Here is a 26,813-nt window from a genome sequence, read left to right on the forward strand (position 1 = left end):
AGTATATGGTGCAGACACAGATGCTCTCTATGTCACCTGGTAGGAGAGACCTGCCAGGTGGGATGCAACCAAAAAGTGTGCAAAGCCTGAGACACCCTGAGAGGGTGGAGATGAGGATCTGATGGTTCACAGCGTCAAGGCAGCGGATAGAGCTAGGAGGATGAGAACAGAGGAGAGAGAGTCAGCTTTGGAAGAGCAGCGAGCCTCTGTGGCACAGAGAAGAGCAGTCTCGGTTGAGTGACCCGTCTTGAAGCCGGACTGATTAGGGTCAAGAAGATCCAGTCCAACTAGTAGCAAACCTAATGACTTGGTGGAGGTAGAAAGTGTTATAGATTAGTGTTACGGAGCCAGTATTACATGTCAAATGTACATGGCCAGTTTCTATTTAGACCACATCTACAATCATCAAAAAATATTTTATCATAGATCTCTAATGGTCATGCCAACCATGTCGCTATTCTTAAATCAAAAGTGTAAATTACAAATCATTTGTAGACTGCAAACTGACAGCAAGAAGCCCAACCAGATACAGTGCCTTGCGAAAGTATTCGGCCCCCTTGAACTTTGCGACCTTTTGCCACATTTCAGGCTTCAAACATAGAGATATAAAACTGTATTTTTTTGTGAAGAATCAACAACAAGTGGGACACAATCATGAAGTGGAACGACATTTATTGGATATTTAAAACTTTTTTAACAAATCAAAAACTGAAAAATTGGGCGTGCAAAATTATTCAGCCCCCTTACGTTAATACTTTGTAGCGCCACCTTTTGCTGCGATTACAGCTGTAAGTCGCTTGGGGTATGTCTCTATCAGTTTTGCACATCGAGAGACTGAAATTTTTTCCCATTCCTCCTTGCAAAACAGCTCGAGCTCAGTGAGGTTGGATGGAGAGCATTTGTGAACAGCAGTTTTCAGTTCTTTCCACAGATTCTCGATTGGATTCAGGTCTGGACTTTGACTTGGCCATTCTAACACCTGGATATGTTAATTATTGAACCATTCCATTGTAGATTTTGCTTTATGTTTTGGATCATTGTCTTGTTGGAAGACAAATCTCCGTCCCAGTCTCAGGTCTTTTGCAGACTCCATCAGGTTTTCTTCCAGAATGGTCCTGTATTTGGCTCCATCCATCTTCCCATCAGTTTTAACCATCTTCCCTGTCCCTGCTGAAGAAAAGCAGGCCCAAACCATGATGCTGCCACCACCATGTTTGACAGTGGGTATGGTGTGTTCAGGGTGATGAGCGGTGTTGCTTTTACGCCAAACATAACGTTTTGCATTGTTGCCAAAAAGTTCAATTTTGGTTTCATCTGACCAGAGCACCTTCTTCCACATGTTTGGTGTGTCTCCCAGGTGGCTTGTGGCAAACTTTAAACAACACTTTTTATGGATATCTTTAAGAAATGGCTTTCTTCTTGCCACTCTTCCATAAAGGCCAGATTTGTGCAATATACGACTGATTGTTGTCCTATGGACAGAGTCTCCCACCTCAGCTGTAGATCTCTGCAGTTCATCCAGAGTGATCATGGGCCTCTTGGCTGCATCTCTGATCAGTCTTCTCCTTGTATGAGCTGAAAGTTTAGAGGGACGGCCAGGTCTTGGTAGATTTGCAGTGGTCTGATACTCCTTCCATTTCAATATTATCGCTTGCACAGTGCTCCTTGGGATGTTTAAAGCTTGGGAAATCTTTTTGTATCCAAATCCGGCTTTAAACTTCTTCACAACAGTATCTCGGACCTGCCTGGTGTGTTCCTTGTTCTTCATGATGCTCTCTGCGCTTTTAACGGACCTCTGAGACTATCACAGTGCAGGTGCATTTATACGGAGACTTGATTACACACAGGTGGATTGTATTTATCATCATTAGTCATTTAGGTCAACATTGGATCATTCAGAGATCCTCACTGAACTTCTGGAGAGAGTTTGCTGCACTGAAAGTAAAGGGGCTGAATAATTTTGCATGGCCAATTTTTCAGTTTTTGATTTGTTAAAAAAAGTTTGAAATATCCAATAAATGTCGTTCCACTTCATGATTGTGTCCCACTTGTTGTTGATTCTTCACAAAAAAATACAGTTTTATATCTTTATGTTTGAAGCCTGAAATGTGGCAAAAGGTCACAAAGTTCAAGGGGGCCGAATACTTTCGCAAGGCACTGTATAATATTTGACTTAAACATAATAATTTCAAACCTTGCTTGCATTATACGATCACATGTGTTTGTATATTATCTGTGGGAATACTTGATAACAGTTTTCCAAAATTAAAATCACTTGGAGGTGTTTTTACAGTCTTTTCTGTCCAACAATGAGTACATATATGTGTGTATGTGTGTTTTCTGTTCAGAAAACTTGGGCCCAGAAATTCAAAATTGGACAAAGGCTATGCTCGAAGCAAGACAACTGTTCGCTTGTAACAAGGTGCAAAAAATGCAAAGGAAGATTATGCAAAGGCTTCATAGGACTCCTATTATACAGTACCAATCAAACGTTTGGACACACCTACTCATTCCAGGATTTTTCTTTAGTTTTCCTATTTTCTACATTGTAGCAACCAAAAAAAAAAAACATTTTTGGTTACTAAATGATTCCATATGTTATTTCAGAGTTGTTGATATCTTCACTGTTATTCTACAATGTAGAAAATTGTAAAAAGAAAGAAAAACCCGTGACTGAGTAGGTGTTGTGAGGACAGACACTGGGAGATAAGAAGCAAGTTATCAAGGCACAAAGCTGTAGATGTAGACACAGGAGGCAGAGGGTTGGTGTCTTACAATGTTTATTCATCCAAAGGGGTAGGCAAGAGAACGGTCGTGTACAGGCAAAAGGTCAAAACCAGTTCAGAGTCCAATAGGTACCGAAGGGCAGGCAGATTCAAGGTCAGGGCAGGCAGGATGATTAGGCAGGCGGGAAAGTAGTCCAGAGTCAGGCAGTGGTCAAAACCGGGAAGACAATCAAAAGAGAATAGAAAAGGAGTATGGGGAAAACCACACTGGTTGACTTGACCAAACATACAAGACGAACTGGCACAGAGAGACAGGAAACACAGGGATAAATACACTGGGGAAAATAAGGGACACCTGGAGGGGGTGGAGACAATCACAGGGACAGGTGAAACAGATCAGGGCGTGACACAAGTACAGGGAGTGAACATTTAATAAACAACGGACATGAAACAGAACACGAACAGCGTCTGGACAGGGGAAACAAAATAACATTCATGCTGACACGGGGATCAAACTGAGGAACAGACAGATATTGGAGGGGCAATCAACAAAGTAATGGAGTTCAGGTGAGTCCAAAGAAGCACTTATGCGTGTAACGATGGTGACAGGTCAAATTAAATCAAATGTATTTATATAGCCCTTCTTACATCAGCTGATATCTCAAAGTGCTGTACAGAAACCCAGCCTAAAACCCCAAACAGCAAGCAATGCAGGTGTAGAAGCACGGTGGCTAGGAAAAACTCCCTAGAAAGGCCAAAACCTAGGAAGAAACCAGGCTATGAGGGGTGGCCAGTCCTCCTCTGGCTGTGCCGCGTGGAGATTATAACAGAACATGGCCAAGATGTTCATAAATTATTTACCTAGGCAAGTCAGTTAAGAACAAATTCTTATTTTCAATGACAGCCTAAGGAACAGTGGGCTGCCTATTCAGGGGCAGAACAACAGATTTGTACCTTGTCAGCTCAGGGGTTTGAACTTGCAACCTTTTGGTTACTTGTCCAACTAGGGTAGCCTAGTGGTTAGAGCCAGCATGGTCAAATAATAATAATCACAGTAGTTGTCGAGGGTGCAGCAAGTCAGCACCTCAAGAGTAAATGTCAGTTGGCTTTTCATAGCCGATCATTAAGAGTATCTCTACCGCTCCCGCAGGTCTGGGACAGGTAGCACGTCCAGTGAACAGGTCAGGGTTCCATAGCCACAGGCAGAACAGTTGAAAATGGAGCAGCAGCACGGCCAGGTGGACTGGGGACAGCAAGGAGTCATCATGCCAGGTAGTCCTGAGGCATGGTCCTAGGGCTCAGGTCCTCCGAGAGATAGAGAAAGAGAGAATTAGAGAGAGCACACTTAAATTCACACAGGACACCGGATAAGACAGGAGAAGTACTCCAGATATAACAAACTGACCCTAGCCCCCCGACACATAAACTACTGCAGCATAAATACTGGAGGCTGAGACAGGAGGGGTCAGGAGACACTGTGGCCCCACCCAATGATACCCCCAGACAGGGCCAAACAGGAAGGATATAACCCCACCCACTTTGCCAAAGCACAGCCCCCACACCACTAGAGGGATATCTTCAATCACTAACTTACCGTCCTGAGTCAAGGCCGAGTATAGCCCATAGGTGTGTGTAATGATGGGCAGCCTCGCGTGCCAGGGAGGGGGAGCGGGAGCAGGCGTGACAGGTGTGTTCAAACTTTTGACCTGTACTGTATGTAATAAAATGAAAGCAGAATTCTCAGATACGTGTTGAAGTGTAAGAAGGAAAAAGGCCCTCATGGCAATCTGTTTTGGACTTCTGGGAAAATGTCAAAACGGAGCTGGGGGCATGTTCACATGGCAATTTGTACTGGGTGTAGTTGGGAACAGGCCCTCACGTACCTGAGCACAGCTCAATCTTTTTAAAACATCACTCTTTGTGGCCCCGCAAATGCATTCTCCTTAACTGGATAAAAGACCAGCCACCAACAATAAATCAGTGGTATTGTGAGATCTTTAAAGTATTGGCACTGGAGAACATGAGTGCTACATTTAGGAACAAGGAAGGAGATTTCTATACAATCCACTTTTTGCTATCTCTTCCCCATAAACTTGCAGATACCCTAAGAAGTGTCAATATAAACATTAAATGAACTTATAGGTCAAGTGGACCCTAGTCGCTGTAGACTAGGGTTGTAGAAAATGTTGTAGAAAATAAATACAATTTGATTTGATTTTTTTTAAATATCTTGCTGTATAGGCCTCTATACTCTGTTAGGTGTATTTTACACACTACAGCCAATTATTAGTGGTATGCAAGGAAAATTAATGGTATGTAAGGAATGTAAGGAAAATAAATGAATGAACATTTAATTTAAGTCATGTAAAATTAAGAGCAGAGAACTGAAAGGGAATGTACAATTCCTATTGTTTTTGAATTTGTTGGTTATGTTATGTTTATTTCACCTTGTTTCATTATGGAATTCAAATATATGTACATTTTATTTATTTTACTAGGCAAGTCAGTTAAGAACAAATTCTTATTTTTCTAGAAACAGTGGGTTAACTGCCTGTTCAGGGGCAGAACAACAGATTTGTACCTTGTCAGCTCGGGGATTTGAACTTGCAAGCTTCCGGTTACTAGTCCAACGCTCTAACCACTAGGCTACAAAAGTTTGGACACACCTTCTCATTGTCAGATCTCTCCAAGGAGACGTGGGTGTAGAGTCAGGCGCAGAAGAAACAAGTTCCGAAGGAAAAGGGCGTATATTTAAACAAGTTCAAAATAACAGGACACCGGACGTACAACAGTAGCCACAAAACCCCACTCAGACACAGTCCAGGGAAAAACCACCTGTTAAAAATGAACAAAAGAAAACGCAACCCAAAACTCACTGACAGTGAAGCAAAAACAATCCCGCACAAAAACCCAAAGAAAATGGCGAGATTAAATACCAAAACGAAACCAGGTGAAACACAAAACAGACATAACCAAAAGAAAAGGAAAAGGGATCGGTGGCAGCTAGTAGACCGGCGACAACTACCTCTGAGCGCCGCCCCAAACAGGGAGAGGAGCCACCTTCGGTGGAAGTCGTGACAGGACCCCCCCCTGACGCGCGGCTCCCACAGCGCGCCGATGCCGGCTTCGAGGACGACCCGGAGGAACTCACCCAGCAGAGATGGGTCCAAGATGTCCCCCACCAGCACCCAGCACCTCTCCTCCGGACTATACCCCTCCCAATCCACGAGGTACTGCAGGCCCCCCACCCGAGTCCAGAATGGACCGTACAGTGTACGCCGAACCCCCCTCAATGTCCAGGGGGGGCGGAGGGACCTCCCGCAACTCAACGTCCTGTAGTGGACCAGCTACCACCGGCGTGAGGAGAGACACATGAAACGAGGGGTTAATACGATAGTAAGAGGGGAGCTGTAACCTATAACACACCTCGTTTATTCTCCTCAGGACTTTAAATGGCCCCACAAACCGCGGACCCAGCTTTCGGCAGGGCAGGCGGAGAGGCAGTTTTTGGGTCGAGAGCCAGACCCTGTTCCCCGGTGTGAACACGGGGGCCTCACTACGGTGGCGGTCAGCGCTCACCTTCTGTCGCCCACCGGCCCGTTTCAGGGATTCCTGGACGGCTCTCCAGGTCTCCTTTGAGCGCTGCACCCAATCCTCCACTGCAGGAGCCTCGTCTGATTCTGATGCCACGGTACCAGGACCGGCTGATAACACAACACACACTGAAACGGCGACAGGTCCGTGGAGGAGTGGCGAAGTGAATTCTAGGCCATCTCGGCCCATGGGACGAACCTCGCCCACTCTCCAGGCTGGTCCTGGCAATACGACCGCAGAAACCTGCCCACATCCTTGTTCACTCTCTCAAACCTGCCCATTACTCTTGGGGTGAAAACAAGAGGTCAGGCTGATCGAGACCTCCAGATGCTCCATGAACGCCTTCCAAACCCGGGAAGTGAACTGGGGACCCCGATCAGAAACTATATCCTCAGGCACCCCGTAGTGCTGGAAGACGTGTGTAAGCATTCTGTAGGTCCGTAGGGAGACCGGGCAAAGTGAGTGGAGGAGGTTCTAACCGAGACGCCGGCTCGATGTCCGCGTCCAACTCCACAGCCAGCAACTCCCGATCCCCCACATCATAGTTTTGCTCCGCCGGACTGAGCTTCAGGAGGGGCGAAGCTTCGGGGGCGTTCCCAAGCGCTGCGATAGCACGGCTCCAACACCAGCCTCGGACGCGTCCACCTCCACTATGAATGCCAGAGAGGGGTCCGGGTGCGCCAATACGGGAGCATCGGTAAACAACACCTTCAGACGCCCCCCCCCCCCCCCCTTCAGCAGTGAGGTAATGGGAGCAGCCACCTGCCCAAAACCCTGGATAACCCTCCGGTGGTAATGGATGAACCCTAAATTTGGTGACATATGTCTCCATAGCCACCGTCTCCTCCTGTGACAGGGGATACACGTCACTCCTGGGAAGTGTATATTTGAGATTCTTCAAAGTAGCCACCCTTTGCCTTGATGACAGATGTGCACACGCTTGGCATTCTCTCAACCAGCTTCATGAGGTAGTCACCTGGAATGCATTTCAATTAACAGGTGTGTCTTGTTAAAAGCTATTTGTGGAATTTCTTTCCTTAATGCGTTTGAGCCAATCAGTTGTGTGTAACAAGGTAGGGTTGGTATACAGAAGATAGCCCTATTTGGTAAAAGACAAGTCCATATTATCGCAAGAACAGCTCAAATAAGCAAAGAGAAATAACAGTCCATCACTACTTTAAGACATGAAGGTCAGTAAATGCGGAAAATGTAAAAACCTTAAATGTTTCTTCAAGTGCAGTCGCAAAAACCATCAAGCGCTATGATGAAACTGGCTCTCATGAGGACCGCCACAGGAAAGGAAGAGCCAGTCAACCCTGCCTCAGAGGATACGTTCATTAGAGTTACCAGCCTCAGAAATTCCAGCCCAAATAAATACTTCATAGAGTTCAAGTTACAGACATCTCAACATCAACTGTTCAGAGGAGACTGTGTAAATTAGGCCTTCATGGTCGGATTTCTGCAAAGAAACCACTACTAAAGGACACCAATAAGAAGAAGAGACTTGGTTGGGCCAAGAAACACGAGCAACGGACATTAGACCGATGGAAATCTGTCCTTTGGTCTGATTAGTCCAAATTTGAAATTTGTGGTTCCAACCACCGTGTCTTTGTGAGACACAGAGTAGGTGAACAGATGATCTCTGCATGTTTGGATCCCACAGTGAAGCATGGAGGAGGTGTGATGGTGTGGGGGTGCTTTTCTGGTGACACTGTCAGGGATTCATTTAGAATTCAAGGCACACTTAACCACAGCATTCTGCAGCGATATGCCAGCTCTTAGTGGGACTATCATTTGTTTTTCAACAGGACAATGACCCAAAACACACCTCCATGCTGTGTAAGGGCTACTTGACCAAGGAGCATGATGGACTGTTGCATCAGATGACCTGGCCTCCTCAATCATCCGTCCTCAACCCAATTGAGATGGTTTGAGATGAGTTGGATCTCAGAGTGAAGGAAAAGCAGCCAACAATTGCTCAGCATATGTCGGAACTCCTTCGAGACTGTTGGGAAACATTCCTCATGAAGCTGGTTGAGAGAATACCAAGAGTGTGCAAAGCTGTCATCAAGGGAAAGGGTGGCTACTTTGAAGATCTAAAATATAAATATATGTTTAAAACTTTTTGGTGTTACTACATGATTCTATATGTGTTTGTTCATAGTTTTGATGTCTTCACTATTATTTTACAATGTAGAAAATAGTCCAAATAAAGAAAAACCTTTGATTGAGTAGGTGTGTCCAAACTTTTGACTGGTACTGTATGTACAATTTGTTTATGATGTTGACCTGAAACAAGGAAAATGATATAATAATTACAAATATATATATTTAAAAGAAAATTTGAGGCTGCAAATAAAACCACCAGCCGGCCAATTTGTTTATGATGCTGAGTTGAAACAAGGAAAAATATACTATAATAAAAAATATTTATTTCTAAAAGAAAACTTGAGGTTGCAAATAAAATCACCAGCGGGTTTTATTTGCTAGGGGAACCCTGGTATAGAGTGTGATTTGTGAAGTGAATCAATTCGCCCTCCCACCGTTCAGCTTGAACTGATTTTATTGCTGAGGATGAGAGCTTAAGGGTTCCCTCCTCTCCTAGGCCTTCTCCAGCATGGCTTTACAGCAGAATCTCTGGGGATTATGACGTCACGGCCCCTAGTTTGCGGACAGGGAATTGAATCACCCATTCAGGGATCACCGACTAGGATTAAGTGTGGGTAGGTAGTAGCAGGTAGCAAGTGAATGATTGGGATCCATTGGTTACTGTACATGTATTGTATGTCTCTGTGAAAGAGTACTGAAGTAAATGGAGAGGTTGGATGGTGGGGTTTTGCTAGCATCCTACTGAAGATGAAACATCAGTGACGTGAGAAGTTTGGGTTTTGTGGAACTTCTCTCAGCTGGAAAAGTGAGCATACTGAGTGGTAAGTCGGTTGCACTGTATTTATACAGTCAACAGGATTCTATCTATGAAAGTACATATTATCGCATTAGCACTTGGCATTGACAGTGTTCTGGCTTGTATTGCTATAGGCTACAATAGGCTTGTATTGCTATAGGCTTGTATTGCTACAGGCTACTATAGGCTTGATGCAACAAGCTTCTGTTTCAATGTCATGTTTTCTTTTGGAAAGACATTAACTACTGTTGTGTTAATCAGACGTTTTTTTTTTATCCCCTAACCAATTTATCCTCACATGCCAAAGAATACTTAATTAGGAAATCTATTTGATTGAGGACAATTAGGATTCCATTGATAAAGACTGTAAGAGGTGCAACTAACTTTCATGTCATTTCCAGCCTGTCCAACTTTGGGCAAGAACACCAGACCAGCAAGATGAAGGTGAAATGGACCAAGTTAGGCATGGTGGTCTTTTTGCTGATATCCTTGGTCATGACGGGATGCTTTATTTGGCAGTACAGGATGCCAAAATTAAAAATAGGTAAGAGTCAAAAAATAATTTCCCCTCCCATGTGTGGTTCCATACATCCACTGATTCAAGAGCCATTCTTGTGTGTTCTAATGGGGGACCGTTGAGGTGTAGCCATTTCGCCCAAGCAGACAAAAATACTTAGATGTGGGTTTTAACATGGAAACACTTTTGTACATGTGGCTTCCTTATCCTCTTTGGCTTAATTGCTCGTTTGCAGGGGCTGCTGGGGATTACACAAAGCTGCTGGATTACCGGGCCCTTTAATGCAGGCTTTAACACCAGGGGCGGGAGGGAGGAAGAGTATGAAGTGGTACGAAAGTGGGTGTTCCTGTACAGGACACATACTGTAGATCAGGCATGTGCACAAATAGGGGTCTACCTGTGCCCTGAGCACCTGCTCCTTTGTCCTCTCACTCAAGTGTACTTTTGGGTGGTTGTATAGTTATTATTTGTATTATAATTATACCACCACCCCCAGCACCCCCTGCAGCATGAGATTTGAGGAACACTTGATTTATATATTTATCAATATTTGGTCTGGTTGGCTGACAGCCTATGCGCAGCAGAGCGAAGCAGAAAGACATAGAGAGGAGCAGCTACATCTGCGACCCTCTGACCTCCGATCCTTCTTGCACTGTGTCAGGTCAGCAGAGCAGCAGCAACACAGGTAGTCTACACTCTAGCTACCCACCGTACAGTGCCTTCAGAAAGTATTCATACACATTATTCCACATTTTGTGGTGTTACACACAATGACAAAGTGAAATCTTGTTTTTAGAAATGTATCTAATTCACATAAGTATTCCCACCCCTGAGTCAATACTTTGTAGAAGCACCTTTGGTGGTGTTTACAGCTGTTACATAGTATTTTTGGGTAGGTCTCTAAAATATGAAGAGTGGTACTCAGTAAAGTGTTGTGTCGGGTTTTGCCCCTAACATTTGCCACATTTTATGCAGTATTTGTGTCTTGTTGCAAACAGGATGCATGTTTTGGAATATTTGAATTCTGTACAGGCTTCCTTCTTTTCACTCTGTCATTTCGGTTAGTATCTTGGAGTAACTACAATGTTGTTGATCCATCCTCAGTTTTTTCCTATCACAGCCAGTAAACTCTGTAACTGTTTTAAAATCACCATTGGTCTCATGGTGAAATCCCTGAGCAGTTTCCTTCCTCTCCGGCAACTGAGATAGGAAGGACACGTGTCTTTGTAGTGACTGGGTGTATTGATATACCATCCAAAGCCTAATTAACAACTTCACCATTGCTCAAAGGTATATTCAGCGTCTGCTTTAAAAAATTAAAAAAATACAAATCTACCAATAGGTGCCCTTCTTTGTGAGGCATTGAAAAACCTCCCTGGTCTTTGTGGTTGAATCTGTGCTTAAAATTCACTACACTAGTTGCTATCTAGAACCTGAAGCGGTTCGTCTGTCGCCATACGCTCAGGTGGGTGCCCTCTTTTCATTTTGAGCACCTGCCCCGTGAAAGGTCTGTGCATGGCCCTGCTGTACATAGCCTGGTACAGAATAACATAAACTGGCAACAGAATGAGTATTGTCTACCATTTGTAACACAGACAAATCCTCACATCAGATAGTAAATTACACAACTAATATGTGAGATAAGGTGACCTACAACAACCACAATGGTTAAATGTCACCACTTTAACATAATGGGACCATGTTGCCAAAGAGAATTGGATGAACCTCCCTCACTCAAACAGTCTTTTTCTGTTGCAACTGAAAATGATTGGCCCAGTTTGGTACCACGTGAAGTGTGATTCACCACCTGCACTTGTTACACCCCCTTTCTTTCTGTCCACAGGCAATGTTGTGAACATTGAGGTGAAGGAGGAAAAGTTGTGCCCTCGTTTCCCTGAGCCAGTACTCCTGGAACATCCCATCCCTGCACTCAAGGAAGCATTAGAAAAGGTCGACAATAACATTTCAAATCGTGAGATCATGAATGGAATTTGTTTGATAAAAAACGTAAATTAGACAAGCACTAGATATACAGACATGTGTAGCTACCTATTGGCATTGACTTTACTTGACTTTGTCAAACATGACAGATTTGCCCTTGTGTTGTTTTTGAGGCAGAACGCACAACATGCACATTTTTCTTCACAAGATGCCATTTTTTTCCCCATACAGATAGATGTTGTCCTAAGGTTAAGTATTCATGACACTACACTACCAGCTCTGTCTGCCATCGTTGTCTTCAACGACTCTGTGTTGTGGAACGGAAACTTTGGCAGAAGGAACGGGAGTGATCCCTCCTCGCCCCCACCCAATGAATACACGGTGTACAGGTGAGCTCTGCTCTCCTCTGTTGTTAAAACATTAGTTAGAAGCATGTTAGATGAGATTTACATGATTTCTGTGACAGATTTGAGTCTATTTCCAGAGACTTGGTCAGGTTGACAATGAGAATATTGGGGGATTTGCCACAAAGGTGAATGGTTGCAGGAGTAATAACACTCAACAACTGTTTCCCCAACAGAATTGCAAGTCTCTCAAAGATCTTCCCGACACTGATGCTGTACAAGCTTTGGGAGGAGGGGAAGGTGGCCTCCTTGGATGACCCTTTGGAGAAGTATGCGGCAAACTTCACCATCAAGAACCCGCTGGGGAAGCGGCGGGGAGTAGTGGATGTCAAGGCTGGTTCTGACAGAGATACCCAGCCACGCTCTCCCTCTGTCACCCTGCGCAGGATGGCCGGTCAGCTCTCTGGTGAAGGCACTCTTCCTCTTCATGACTGTACATTAACCTTAGCTTACCTTGGCCATTGCGTGAGTGGAGAGAGAGGCTATACTTAGATCGAGACATGTCCCTAATGATGGCGGTAATAAGCTCCTGGCCTATTAGCCTTTTCTCCTGACCAGATCCCTCGGACTGTGCTGTAATGTAATGTACCTGAGGAAAGCACTACGTGATAAAGGAAGTTCCCTTGTACATTCCTTTGACTCCAGAACGTTTGACATTATTTTGACTCCAGAATTTGTTTCGTCTTCAGGGTTACCCAGACGGCTTCGGTCAACAAATCTACTCTGGGGTGGAGACACAGAGGCTGCTATAGATCTATTACAGGATGATGTCCTGGTGGCAGACCCAGGCACCAAGTAAGATGCACCTCATTCCCCTTCCTGTTAAGAGCTTATCCAATCAATTTTGGTAAAGGGTGGTGGTGATTTAATGTGACTGTGACATGGGGTTGCAGGTTACCCTAGTGGTTAAGAGCGTTGGTCCAATAACCAAAAGGTTGCTGGTATGAATCCCAAAGCCGACTAAGGGAAAATTCTGTTGACGTGTCCTTGAGCAAGGCACTTAACCCTAATTGCTCCTGTTTCACTCTGGATAAACGTGTCTGCTAAAATGACTTAAATGTCAAAATCACCAATACTTCCTCTCGCTTCCCTAGATGTCACTACAGCAACGTGGCCTTCTCTTTATTGGCTAATGTCTTGGCCGAGAACTTTGCAAAATCCGACTACGAGAGCTGGGTGTCCGACAACATCCTGGAGCAGCTGGGGATGGAGGACACAGGCTTTGATATAACCCCAGCCATTCAGAGCCAGATGGCAGTGGGCGTGTACAGCAGCGGCCAATCGGCACCCCTCTACGACCTGGGCTGGTATCGGCCCGCTGGCCAGATGTACTCCACGGCGGCCGACATGGCCAAACTAGCCATGGTGCTTCTGGGGGCTTACAGCCGGCCCCTCCTCCAACATGACACCCTGAAGACCCTGCTGACCCCTCTGTTTCGCTGCCACCAGGGCTACTTCGCCAACTACACCGGCACACCCTGGGAGGTCAACGAGCAGCTGGGCTACGAGGTGGTTCGTAAGGACGGAGACCTGGACGGCTACGCCACCACCTTCTCCCTGGTTCCTCGACTGAAGCTGGGCCTGGTGGTGCTGATGGCCGGGGTGAGGCCGCCAATAATGGACGGGGATCTGGTCACTCAGGCCTACAGCCATCTCATCCCAGCCATGGAGAGCGCTTTCAGGAATGCACAGCGCAAGCTCTCGCCGCCGCCCGACCCCACGCCCTATGTGGGTCTCTTCACCTACCAGAACATGACCTTCTATGAGATAAAGGCGAGTTTGGGCGGGGTGCTGGTCATGCAGCAGTTTGGGCCCCAGGTGGACACCATGATGCTGGCCAAGTACAGGACTATCAGGCTGGACTTCCTGCAGGAGAGGGTGTTCAGGGTAGTGTTCGAGGGGGAGTACCCCTGCAAGCTGAAGGTCAACAGCATCTCAGTGTCTCTGGAGACCCAGGACAGGCAACTCTTTAACTTCTATTATTTCAACAAGAAGGGCGTGTCGCCTGGATTCGACTCTCCTGGGCTCAACACTTACAAAGTGCTCCGGATAGCTCGACGGCCAATCTTCAACAGTTAAACCCTGAACTGTTTTTATTGTATGGAATCACAGATGGAATTCTGGATTTTAAGTGGATCATTTCAGAGCCTGAACAGTATGCAGAGACTTTGGAATTTACATTTTTCTACCCTTTCAAATGCTTATTTTTTTTATGTGTATGACGTGAATGAGTAAATTGTTGTTTTTCCTACAGTGAATGTCAGAGGGCCTTGTTATTGTGTTCTGTAAAGTAGTGCAATTGTAAGTCGTTTTATAATTATCTTATCTTCAATGTCAATTGTCTTCCATGCAAATATCATGCTGTCTCTTGCGTGAAGTTATTCTTATTGAATGATGCATCATTAAGGTTACATGAAGGTTAAATTAAATGGGTGCGTTATATTGTTTGTTATACTGTGGTGACACATTCTTTCTGTTACCTTGTTACTTCAATGAAAGAAGCTGTCGTCACGATGATAGTTATTTGTCTCACAACAAAATATGACTGTGGTGAAAATTCTGTAAGCTAATGTCCACTTTTCTCACTTTTAATTCATTTAAGTGCCTCAAATGACCTTGGGAAAGAAAATCCTGTTGTCTAAATGTTTTGTCTCCACATTTTAGATGGCAAGTGCAGAGCTCCCTGGCCTAAAGGAAAACTCCATCCAAAAACAATATTTGTGGATTTGTTTTGTTAGTCCATTGTTGATATAGTCCCAAAATGTTTTGCATGTCAGGAAAACAAGTTTCAAGATATGTAACTTTCAAAATACAATAATACTGCATTCATACAACGCAATTATACAAAATTGAGTAGAGTCCATATGCTGTCAACACAAATAAACTAAAAGAATAAAAGAAACGTCCTCTCACTGTCAACAGCGGTTATTTTCAGCAAACTTAACATGTATAAATATTTGTATGAACATAAGATTCAACAGCTGAGACATAAACTGAACAAGTTCCACAGACATGTGCCTAACAGAAATTGAATAATGTGTCCCTGAACAAAGGAGGGGGGGGGGTTCAAATCAAAAGTAACAGCCGGTATCTGGTGTGGCCACCAGCTGCATTAAGCACTGCAGTGCATCTCCTCCTCATGGACTGCACCAGATTTGCCAGTTCTTGCTGTGAGATGTTACCCAAGGCACCTGCAAGTTCCCGGACATTTCTGGGGGGAATGGCCCTCGCCCTCACCCTCCGATCGAACAGGTCCCAGACGTACTCAATGGGATTGAGATCCAGGCTCTTCGCTGGCCATGGCAGAACACTGACATTCCTGTCTTGCAGGAAATCACACACAGAACGAACAGTATGGCTGGTGGCATTGTCATGCTGGAGGGTCATGTCAGGATGAGCCTGCAGGAAGGGTACCACATGAGGGAGGAGGATGTCTTCCTTGTAATGCACAGCATTGAGATTGCCTGCAATGACAACAAGCTCAGTCCAATGATCCTGTGACACAACGCCCCAGACCATGACGGACACTCCACCTCCAAATTGATTCCGCTCCAGAGTACAGGCCTCGGTGTAACGCTCATTCCTTTGACAATAAACGCGAATCCGACCATCACCCCTGGTGAGACAAAACCATAACACGTCAGTGAAGAGCACTTTTTGCCAGTCCTGTCTGGTCCAGCGACGGTGGGTTTGTGCCCATAGGCGACGTTGTTGCCTGGTGAGGACCTGCCTTACAACAGGCCTACAAGCCCTCAGTCCAACCTCTCTCAGCCTATTGTGGACAGTCTGAGCATTGATGGAGGGATTGTGCGTTAACTCGGGCAGTTATTGTTGCCATCCTGTACCTGTCCCGCAGGTATGATGTTCGGATGTACCGATCCTGTGCAGGTGTTGTTACACGTGGTCTGCCACTGCGAAGACAATCAGCTGTCCGTCCTGTCTCCCTGTAGTGCTGTCTTAGGCGTCTCACAGTACGGGCATTGCAATTTATTGCCCTGGCCACATCTGCAGTCCTCATGCCTCCTTGCAGCATGCCTATGGCACATTCAGCAAAATGTGCAGGGACCCTGGGCATCTTTCTTTTGGTGTTTTTTAGTGTCCTAAGTTTTCATAACTGTGACCTTAATTGCCTACCATCTGTAAGCTGTTAGTGTCTTAACGACCATTCCACAGGTGCATGTTCATTCATTGTTTATTGGTCATTGGACAAGCATGGAAAACAGTGTTTAAACTCTTTACAATGAAGATCTGTGAAGGTATTTGGATTTTAACTAATTATTTTTGAAAGACAGGGTCATGAAAAAGGGAGGTTTCTTTTTTTGCTGAGTTTATGACTGAATCACAGTAAAAAGAACAAAACCCTATTGAGTTTGTGGGTACTAAGGGAACCGATAAAAATGTCATAGTAAAGTCAAAGAAATTGTGGAATAGTGTCCACCTAAGTCTCATTTTTTTGATAGTGACTCTAAACAGGAACAGAAAGTTAAGGCTCTATTCAATCCGTATTGCGTGATTTCAGCATTACAGCGTGATTGAAATTTAAAGGCAATGTTCCCACGTTAGTGAAAACTGCATTCACAGTAAACACTGCATATGTCAGCTCAATGGAAAATTACCTTTAAATGTCTATCACGCAATCTGTAATGCTTGAGCGATACAGATTGAACAGAGCCCCCCCGTTAATCTTTCTGAAATGGACACTATTTATCAACTCAGTGTACAGTAAAGGATGTATCATATAGAGACAAGAAAAATATCAGAGGGTTCATTAACCCAATAAAACATATCTGATACCTCTCTTGGCTTCTCTTACTGTTTTCTGAGATCCCGAGATAACATGCTGTAATTATTACCAATCATATCCTTTTTGAGCCCAGGTTGGAGTGCAGTCAAAAACATTTTTATTATTTTTATATCAAGATAGAAACCCAGAAACTGAACATACTGTATCACAGAGAAACAGAAAAGAGGAATACTGCTCTCTATTGTCCTGCTCCTCGTGGTTTTTTGCCAGATGTCTAATGCTGTTCTTATCATGGTAAGTGTCAATCAGCACTTTGGGAAAAACTGAGCTTTTCTGAATATGTACTTGAATGAGATTTGATGCATCCACCCCGATATGTTTATCTAACTTTGTAAAACAGTAGATTTGTTTTTTTTTGTTTCTCTTTCTAACATCACTCTTAGAGAGTGAGCTGGACACTATTATACCCATTGTGCCTAGCTGCTGCAATGATCCATTTTTGTGTTCTATTCTCTCGCGAGGAAGGAGATGTCCTATTCTCTCTGGAATCAGTGAGGAAACGTTGCTGGACAGTGAAGGGAGCTTTAAGCAAGACCAGCACAGTGGCTGTGTGCACACACCTTTCTCTCCCCGAAGAATTCATGCCTTTGTGCCAAAGCAAGGACGCCGGGGTATCCTTCGTAAGGTTAGGTGAGTTAAAGCTGCACTCCGTAACATTTTCCAGTAGGGGGCACTCGTGAGTAAAACTGCATCCGGAGCCTTAGCAACTGAGCTTCCAAACTGTAATTTTGAAAAGGAAGGAGTGACCCGATGATTGGTTGGGTGAAAAACATTGGCATTTTACCATTTATTTTCAAATATGGATAATAAAGTGTTGAAAGTCCATTGGCTAATTAGTGGATTCTTTCTGTAATATTGTGAAAAACTATAAATACCGTGTGTGTGCATGCACACGCTTCTAAATGTACAGTATTTAGATGGGTCGGTATGCGTTTGTATAAATACTTAAGGGAAGATTTTCTGTGCTAATTGTAGTGGTTGTGAACAGCAGGTGTGGCTGACCATCCGCATGCCTGTGAGATCTGCACATTTGCTACATGTACTGGCTGTTAAAAGGGACACCTGCCAACCTTTCTAAAAGACGACATCCCATTTCATTTTTTTGGTCAGTTTCAAGCAAAATATGTTTGGAGTAAGATTAATATTTGTCAATTGCTGTAGTTGCTGGTTTCTCACCATGTCAGATTCTAATAAGCTTTATACTCATACTGTTAGTGGTCATGGCATCTCAGTCTATGCACTAGAGAAGCAGATATGAAAGACATTTTTGTATCAGCCAGTTGAATAGTTCTAATTAATTATTCTCTCACTTCCCCTGTTATTGACTGATTATGTGTATAGGAGACTCCACTAAAAATGTATTTCAATTAAATGTATTCACTAAGTAAAATATTCATAATAAATGATGACACGGTCTTATCACTGCAGAAAAGTGTACACAGATACCATTTTGAGGTTTTATTTTTGGAGTACAAAATGTGGTATACAAGAACTAGTTCCATAAATACAAATACTCAAGTTTAGAACTTGAAGAATGAAAAGTGAGTTTCTAATCCTAAACATCAGATACAAACATGATGCCGATGACACTTTGGTTTGAGGGTTACAACAGGTTTCAAAGTCTATAAAAAAGGCCTGCAGGACATGATGCAGTGATGACCAAAAAAAACATTGAGTGATTATCTATTAAAATCTGCATTTCATTGTGTAAACGATCCCTTCAATATGATACCGAGCACAAAATGGAATTGGGAATGGTGCTTTTCCCAAAAAATTTATTAATTTAGATCTTCACTAAAATCTATTCAAATGTCACAGGTTTTTCAACCAAAATAGGTGGGGGAACCTGAACGTCCCTCCATGTTCCTGTCCAATTAAAACCCTAGTAGTTTATCACACAAAATAATACAAACTTGGAATGACAGTTGATTTTTCTTAGTTTCACACTAGAGTTTGTAAGAGTAATCGATTGCCATTTCCCCAGACTTCTGGAGGCCAGGGACCCTACCTGGTGGCTAGTTTGACAGACAACTACATATGGTTAAGGCTTGTCCCTTTGAAAATGTCATTGACACAGGACAATAAATTAAGAAAGCAAACTAAATTATTCAAATTTAGAATCCTTAAAAAAACACCCGTTTTCTAAAAACACAAGAAGCAAGAAATAAAAAGGATGCAATGATTTTAGGCTATTTTGTTGAATTTATATACAAAAACAGTTTGGAAAGTATCACAACCCACCTATTCAAGGCGTGAACTGTAACATGTTGTGTACTGTCCTGTGCAGTGGATGGTGTTTATAACCTAAACTCAAAATACAGTCCTAGGCAGGTTAACCACTTTCCCGCCAAGACCGAAATACCCAAAACGCCAACTTCCAGTCAAGAATCAAATATACACCGAGTGTACAAAACATTAAGAACACTTTCCTAATATCGAGTTGCACCCCCCTCCTTTTGCCCTCAGAACAGCCTCAATTTGTCAGGGCATAGCTTTCACCTGGATTCACCAGTCTATGTCATGGAAAGAGCAGGTGTTGTGTTTTGTAAACTCAGTGTATATTATCAATGGAGAAGTAATCCAGATGCAACTACCTCACAATTAAAAAAATAAATAAATGACTTACAGAAAGCTCCGCAACTTGTGACTGTCAAGTATATAAACTCAGCAACAAAAAAAAAGAAACGGCCCTTTTCAAGACCCTGTTTTTCAAAGATTATTTGGATTTTTACGAATTACTTCACAGATCTTCATTGTAAAGGGTTTAAACACTGTTTCCCATGCATGTTCAATGACCCAAACAATTAATGAACAAGCACCTGTGGAACGGTCGTTAAGACACTAACAGCTTACAGACGGTAGGCAATTAAGGTCACAGTTGTGAAAACTTAGGACACGAGGCCTTTCTACGGTCTCAAAAACACCAAAAGAAAGATGCCCAGGGTCCCTGATCATCTGCGTAAAAGTGCCATTGGCATGCTGCAAGGAGACATGAGGACTGCAGATGTGGCCAGGGCAATAAATTGCAACGTCCGTACTGTGAGATGCCTCAGACAGCACGGACAGCTGATCGTCTTTGCAGTGGCAGACCACGTGTAACAACACCTGCATAGGATCGGTACATCCGAACATCACACCTGCGGGACAGGTACAGGATGGCAACAACTGCCTGAGTTACACCAGGAACGCACAATCCCTCCATCAGTGCTCAGACTGTCCACAATAGGCTGAGAGAGGCTGGACTGAGGGCTTGTAGGCCTGTTGTAAGGCAGGTCCTCACCAGACATCACCGGCAACAACGTCGCCTATGGGCACAAACCCATGTCGCTGGACCAGACAGGACTGGCAAAAAGTGCTCTTCACTGATGAGTTGCGGTTTTATCTCACCAGGGGTGATGGTCGTATTCGCGTTTATCGTTGAAGGAATGAGCGTTACACCGAGGCCTGTACTCTGGAGCGGGATCGATTTGGAGGTGGACGGTCACAGCATCATCGGACTGAGCTTGTTGTCATTGCAGGCAATCTCAATGCTGTGCGTTACAGGGAACACATCCTCCGTCATGTGGTACCCTTCCTGCAGGCTCATCCTGACATGAACCTCCAGCATGACAATGCCACCAGATCTCAGGGCTAGGGCCATTCCCCCCAGAAATGTCCAGGAACTTGCAGGTGCCTTGGTGGAAGAGTGGGGTAACATCTCACAGCAAGAACTTGCAAATCTGGTGCAGTCCATGAGGAGGAGATGCACTGCAGTACTTAATGCAGCTGGTGGCCACACCAGATACTGACTGTTACGTTTGACCCCCCCCCTTTGTTCAGGGACACATTATTCAATTTTTGTTAGTCACATGTCTGTGGAACTTGTTCAGTTTGTATCAGTTGTTGAATCTTATGTTCATACAAATATGTACATGTTAAGTTTGTTGAAAATAAAAGCAGTTGACAGTGAGAAGACGTTTATTTTATGCTGAGTTCATATATTTTTAAACCTCCCACTTCAGGCTGGATGTGCATTTCCTTTTAATTTAGCAAATATGCGCCTCATATTTTAACTCTGCATTGTTGGGAATGGGCTCGTAAGTAAGCATTTCACTGTAAAGTCTACACCTGTTGTATTTGGTGCATGTGACATGTGTAGTTCATAAATGCATAATCTGAGCAGAATTACTTTACCTCAATTAGCCACAAAATCCTAGTTTGAAAGAGGCTGTTTACTGGAAGCTGTGCCGTGCCATTTTCCCTACATTTTCCCCCATGTGGGCCAGCCCCCTAACAATTCGAGTTCCAACCAATGTGCTTCAGCCCCTCACTATTTGAGTGACAGCTAGCAAGACGCACACAGCAGAGAGAGAGAGCAATGACGTGATGCACATATCGGCACATATGTTACGTAGTACGCAATTTTCAGGGACCACTTTTGGCTCGTGAGCGCTACTTTCAGAATTACTGGCTAAAAAAGTATACAGATGTACCAGAGAATCTCTAACTACTAGTAACGGCATTTATGAACTTAAGTACCACCTTGTCCATTTGAGTCTAGCTGGATAAGTTCCTTGTGCACAGTACAACATCCACAGTACAACTCATTCAGTAGCTAACGGTTCCTGCATTGCATAGGAGAGTCCAAAGAGGCAAAGCTCTAAACTCAGATAGCGTTGTCAATATGCTATGGACCATCAGCTTCTATGAAACAGAGACACCTTTCGTCCATCCTCCACCCCCGTGGGACCAACCTGCCACAGCGGTAGGCTTGAGCCTGGTCAGAGTACCGTATAAATACGGTGTTCTGGACACTTTCCGGCAGTGTGGAGTGGCTCCAGAGAGGAGGGGTTACGAGTCTCTCAGCATACTGATCTCGGCAAAGAGCTTGAGCGCAGGCCCCAGTTTGATGTTCATGGTGCCCATGAGGTGGTCCTCTTTCAGCAGCAGCAAGGACTGGCCGTCGATCTCCTGCGAGCGGAACTCCTCGGCTATCGCCAGGCAACCTGGGAATATAAACAAACAGCCTGATGAGTTAGCTTTATAGGAAAGATATATATTAAAAGAATAACATTACACATAACCACCAGGTTCCAGGCAAGTATTTTCTAAAAATCACTCCTGCTTGATTTATGACAGGGGTCAGGTCAGCAATTTTGTTTGTGGAACCGATATTTATGTTTTAGTGTTGAAACAAACTTTGATTTAATTTGTATTTCAACTAATCAAAAGACTAAGTTTGTTGACTGAAGTAGGTATGTTACTACTGGGCTAAAACAAAAGCCTGCACACCCTGCATTTCTCCAAAAGCAAGGTTGGTGACCACTGTTGTATTGGGCTGCTACTCTGCCATTTAGAAACTGTTGGAGTAAATGGAAAATGTCGCAGTGCCCACCTGGCAGGGAGCAGATGAACTCGTAGACCTCCTCCACGTTCCACTTGGCCGGGTCTCTGGGCTGGAAGTGCTGGGAAAGGAGGGGCAGCTCTTGTCCACCGCCCTCCATGTGCTCTGCCCCTCTGCCCGCCTGGGACCTGGGAGCACTAGAGCTGGCAGCAGACAGTGGGGGTGAAGGGGGACCCTCGTAGCTGGACATGTCTAAACACTGGCTGAACTCTCTGTGACCAGGGTGAGAGGGGTGGCTGGACGTCACCGATCCACCCCCAGGTTGTTGCCCAGTAATGGGAGTCTGAAAACACAAAGGAAAGATTTAGCTTTAAAGTGATTATTGCCATTCTAGCCAGAAAGAGGGTCTCAATGGAAATATGTTTATTAAGTCATATAGTGCTTTTATTCTTGATATTTTGTGAACAGTGCCATTTCACCAGTTTTTTGGTCTCGGAGCTTGATTTCTGGTGGTTCCCATTGGATGTTCTCTGCTTCTTCAGTTTCTCCATCGTGGTTTGTCGATTTGGAAAGAGGCCCATTCGCTTTGTACACCCCACATTGTACCTGCACAAACATTTTATATGGGGGGGGGGGGCAATGTATCAACAAGTAGCTTGGGTAACTAAGTGTTTCAAAGGCTGAGCAAGCCATTTTTTTTAAAATTGTCAATTAATAAAAATAAAAAAATCTGACTAACAAATTAAAAGCTCAAGTAACAAATAAGCCAATTCATGTATTTGTTATTCCTGCACTTGTGTACTACTGCTGTAATTACTGCAGCAACAACTACTGGCGAAAATGTAATTCAGGATGCCTGGGGTATATTCATTAGACCACACCTTTGCTAAATGTTTTTCCAATGGAAAATAGAAGTTCAGATAGTCCCTCCCTGTTGCAGTCCGTTTCCTTCCGTTTGGTGCCTAATGAGTACAACCCAGATCTCAGTCCCAGCATCTTGTCTATCCAAGCCTTACCGTTTGGCACACACTGTGGAGCAGAACCTCTTGGATCTCTTGAAGTTGTAGGCAAAGTCCACTCTGCCACACAGCTCACACGTCAGGGTGGGCTCCTCTTGCTGCTTCAGCTCTGCACAGCAACATGGGAACCAGGGGTAAAAATACAGTGGGTATTAACACTGAATGCCAGTTGGCATGACAGGCACTGAGTGTGGCATGGCTTCATGTCTACGGAGGCAAGTGGTTGGCTGACTTTCCGATGTTCAGAGACTTGACATGAGACTGATAAAACACTAAAGACAGTCCTACAGTACGGATCAATAAGATCCAGGTAGCCAATGCCACAATGAGAAGCTTGTAGTTCTGGGTTAATAGGCCTTTTCTCGTTTGGGCAAAAGTCCATCCTACATCCTCTCTCCTCTGCGACCTGGATACTGATAAGTGGTCAGGGAGTGTGTCAATTCGTTAGTAGGCAAATGAAAGACGGTCCTCCACTCCCCGATAGCCTCCTTTTGGCGAGGAAGCACGTGTATCCTACAGCAGAATAGTTTTGATATCTACCACACCCCCTTTGAATCAGCTGTTGTGCATGCTTTTCTCCTCCAACAATACACATTTAAAAACAATGTTACTTGTCCTTTTATCTATAAAATGTCTTGCACAACTAACCTAAATTTGTTTTTATCCCTTTACACATTTATTTTGGGATTCCCCCCCTGTAAACGTAATTTGCAAGTGGAGGAGCTTCTCATTTCGTATAAGCGCATCTTCGTCCACATTCACTCTCCTCGACCGCCTCTCCTCGGTTACCTTTGACCTTTTTGTAAAGGAGGCAAGAGAAGACGGAGGAGAGAGGACGCAGGAGTTGAGCAAATCTAATTGAGAAAAGGCCATAGAAGTGGGCCAAGCAAGATGTCTTCTGGCTGGTCCTTTACCTTGCTGTGATAGGTCCTCCATCTCAGAGTCAGTGGTGCTGTTGGAGGAGGTCGTCGTCTTCTCAGAATCAGAGTGCGTCTGCTGTTTGTGTTTCTTCAGGTTCTCGATCAGCAACGACAACGGGCGTTCCACCTGAAAGGACAGAGACAATTCACGTCACACATGCTGCTTACACCGGTGGTAAAATGCTGTACACTACACAATGATATGAATGGTTTAGTCTCATTTAGTCCACTAGAAGGAAATGCACTACTGGTCATGTACATGGATAACTATGTGTCCTCATGGTTCAGTTGACTCCAAAACAGGCATGCAGGGGCAGATAACGCTGGTCAATTATTTGCCCAGTGGGCCTGTCTAACTTCTGTTTTTTTGCGCAAAATGATTCTTATTCGGCTAATAATGGGGGCCTAAAAAAAAAAGAAGAAATGGGCCGGTGTGGGGACCAAGAGGAAGAGAGTGTTAGAAATGCCATGGCCGATTTCTGGTCCCAGTCCGCCTGTGTGTGTGTATGTGTGTGTGTGTCTCTGCTTCTGAAGAGCCATGTGCCCAGTGGGTGGAAAGCTTCTTCAGAATCCTACTCACAGGGAAAGGCTCTGCTCCCTCCTGGATCACAAATCCCTCAATAAAGTGGGTGAGGATCTGGGGTTTCACTATGGCTTGAGGCAGTTTGCTCTCGCCATTCTGTGGGGTACTGCCTGTCACCATGGGCGCATTGTTCCCATTCCCTGAGGTCATGACTGGAAGTGAGCCTGCACCTGGTTGCGCATTCAGCCACTCAGCGTCTCCCTTACCTGCTGGCATAATGGCATATTTGTGAGTAAATAAAAAGGAAATATTTGTGTAAAATGTTAACTGGCGTGCAGGAGTCAGTGCTGAAGTAATAATAATAATAATAAATAATAATAAAAGAGAGAATGACCAATCATGTAACAATAATGATGAATATGGACATGTTTTACGCAGTGAAGAATTAATGATTCTAGAAGAAAATCTGGAACACTTTCGAAATTGTTTTGTTTATTTTCCTCGCCGCATCATTCTACATCTACAAAAAAAAACGACTTTCGTCAACAAAACAATTAAGAATAGTAAGTGTATTTAATACAAAGAATATGTACTGTATCAACTAATCATTAATGATCATTGCGCAAGGTGCTTATTGTCCCACATGCGTATTGTTCCTAATAAATTACGGTATAAAAGTGCAAAGGTTTCGTCGACATCATTAAAACTACATTTGCCCTCTTTTGAAAATTAGCTTAAATTGAGAAACGCACCACAATAAAATGACAAATATAGACGCTCTGATTCTAACGTCCCGGTCAACACCGGAGCGAAAGCACACCCAAAGACAGTACTCCGTGGCACACCCCTTTGTTCCACTGCTCCGAGCAACCCTTCCGTTCATATCTCGTCCGCCAAGGCAACATGGAGCAAACAAATCATGTTCTCAAACATTTCACAAATATTCCGTGGAAATACGCACCCGTTACATAAGTAGAAACTACACAAGCAATGCAATCACATCGACACTTTTTCGTATGCTTTCTTCAGTTTGTTCGGCACTATTATCCCTGCAAAAGTACACAAGCAAGTAGCCTTTGTATGCCTGAACTGAATAGAAAATAAAGCGCCCCCACCATTGGACCACGCAACTTGGAATGTGATCCAATGGTGACGAGTAGCTCAAAATCACTCCCTCTCTGATTGGTTGGACTGGCTGACTATATTTTCCACTCCCACTGCTTTCCAGTACAATCTACCACATTGGTGGTTTGATTAAAATGAACCGCGGAACACTGGTATATGGCCCGTGAACAAGCAAAAGTGGGAGGAGCGCCTCTCTATTCGAACAGTAACAGTAGTTGTCCATATAATAAAAGTTTTAATTTGTTTAACTATTTAACTACTTTTCATTGAAATGGCAGATAGTTGTTATCAAAATATCAATTTGAAATTTGAAAACACAAATGTCACTTTTGTTTTGAGCCGACTTGGCCGTTGGCCAGAGGGACCCTGGCTCACTGCAGCTCTGTACCAAAGAGAATGCAATAAACTTTCACCCATTGCAAACTCTTCCCACCCGGGAAACCTGGTCCAGATAATCGAATCCCCTCAATATTTGAGAACTATATTGGCAAAACAGAATTGAACGCCTGTATGTAAAAATGGCATATTTTCATAGATTTAGTGACAAATGTTTGGAATGGGGAAAATTGAGAGATGGATTTTCTCCACTTTTGAGCTATGGGCCTAAAGGTATAGGACCTCCAACTCTTCCATGACTTGTCATTATGTCAAAATATACCACGAATAGTAAAGACTGTGTTAAATTACATGTCATGACATATACATAACACGTTTTTCTGACACAAGTATTATTTAATTCAGCTGTCTGTCACAAGATGTCCACAGGCAGACATGCTGGCCTAGGCTTGAGGGTGGACCAAGGTTTTAGGCATCACTGGACATGCTAGATCAAGGTTGTAATTATGACCACCTAACAGTTACACTTAGAGGAGGATTGTGCCATGATCACATGGTGTACTGCTGTGATTCAGAGTAGCCAAGTAGCAGTGGCGGCCACTTCAGTCTCTGCAGAGTAATAGCATCCGGGCCTCTTGAAAGTATATTATTCATGTTTGAATGTCTGAGTGGATGT

At 44.0% G+C, this 26,813-nt stretch overlaps 2 protein-coding genes across 5 annotated transcripts in view; one reads left to right on the top strand and one right to left on the bottom strand.

Moving 5' to 3' along the window:
* Positions 1 to 9,631: 9,631 nt before the first annotated feature.
* LOC110532129 (beta-lactamase-like protein 1) lies at positions 9,632 to 14,993 on the top strand. Its single transcript, XM_021615752.3, has 6 exons — positions 9,632 to 9,769; positions 11,586 to 11,692; positions 11,915 to 12,072; positions 12,264 to 12,493; positions 12,777 to 12,882; positions 13,182 to 14,993. The coding sequence occupies exons 1-6, from the start codon at positions 9,664 to 9,666 to the stop codon at positions 14,164 to 14,166; spliced, it is 1,692 nt and encodes a 563-aa protein (XP_021471427.2). The 5' UTR covers positions 9,632 to 9,663; the 3' UTR covers positions 14,167 to 14,993.
* A 3,343-nt stretch (positions 14,994 to 18,336) lies between these two features.
* The window catches only part of LOC110532130 (polyhomeotic-like protein 2), a 49,756-nt gene continuing 41,279 nt past the window's right edge, over positions 18,337 to 26,813 (bottom strand). For 2 of the 4 annotated variants that reach the window (XM_090184342.1, XM_090184341.1), the window contains exons 9-14: positions 24,734 to 24,942; positions 24,148 to 24,280; positions 23,231 to 23,342; positions 22,694 to 22,820; positions 22,266 to 22,557; positions 18,337 to 21,876 (exon numbers count right to left, since the gene is read on the bottom strand). In XM_090184342.1, coding sequence (XP_090040468.1) covers positions 21,722 to 21,876; positions 22,266 to 22,557; positions 22,694 to 22,820; positions 23,231 to 23,342; positions 24,148 to 24,280; positions 24,734 to 24,942 — 1,028 coding nt within the window. In that variant the 3' untranslated portion in view covers positions 18,337 to 21,721. Of the gene's footprint in view, positions 21,877 to 22,265; positions 22,558 to 22,693; positions 22,821 to 23,230; positions 23,343 to 24,147; positions 24,281 to 24,733; positions 24,946 to 26,813 lie in introns of all 4 variants that reach the window. The other 2 variants (XM_021615755.3, XM_021615753.3) reach the window with 1 other exon arrangement.

Source organism: Oncorhynchus mykiss, chromosome 9, assembly GCF_057628025.1.
Source record: "Oncorhynchus mykiss isolate SJ-2025 chromosome 9, ASM5762802v1, whole genome shotgun sequence".
Classification (NCBI taxonomy): Eukaryota; Metazoa; Chordata; class Actinopteri; order Salmoniformes; family Salmonidae; genus Oncorhynchus; species Oncorhynchus mykiss.

Coding starts and splice junctions, on each gene's coding strand:
- LOC110532129 (XM_021615752.3), top strand. CDS start 9,664: ATGAAGGTGAAATGGACCAAGTTAGGCATGGTGGTCTTTTTGCTGATA. Junction 9,770..11,585: donor GATGCCAAAATTAAAAATAG/GTAAGAGTCAAA, acceptor TTCTGTCCACAG/GCAATGTTGTGAACATTGAG. Junction 12,494..12,776: donor GATGGCCGGTCAGCTCTCTG/GTGAAGGCACTC, acceptor TTTCGTCTTCAG/GGTTACCCAGACGGCTTCGG.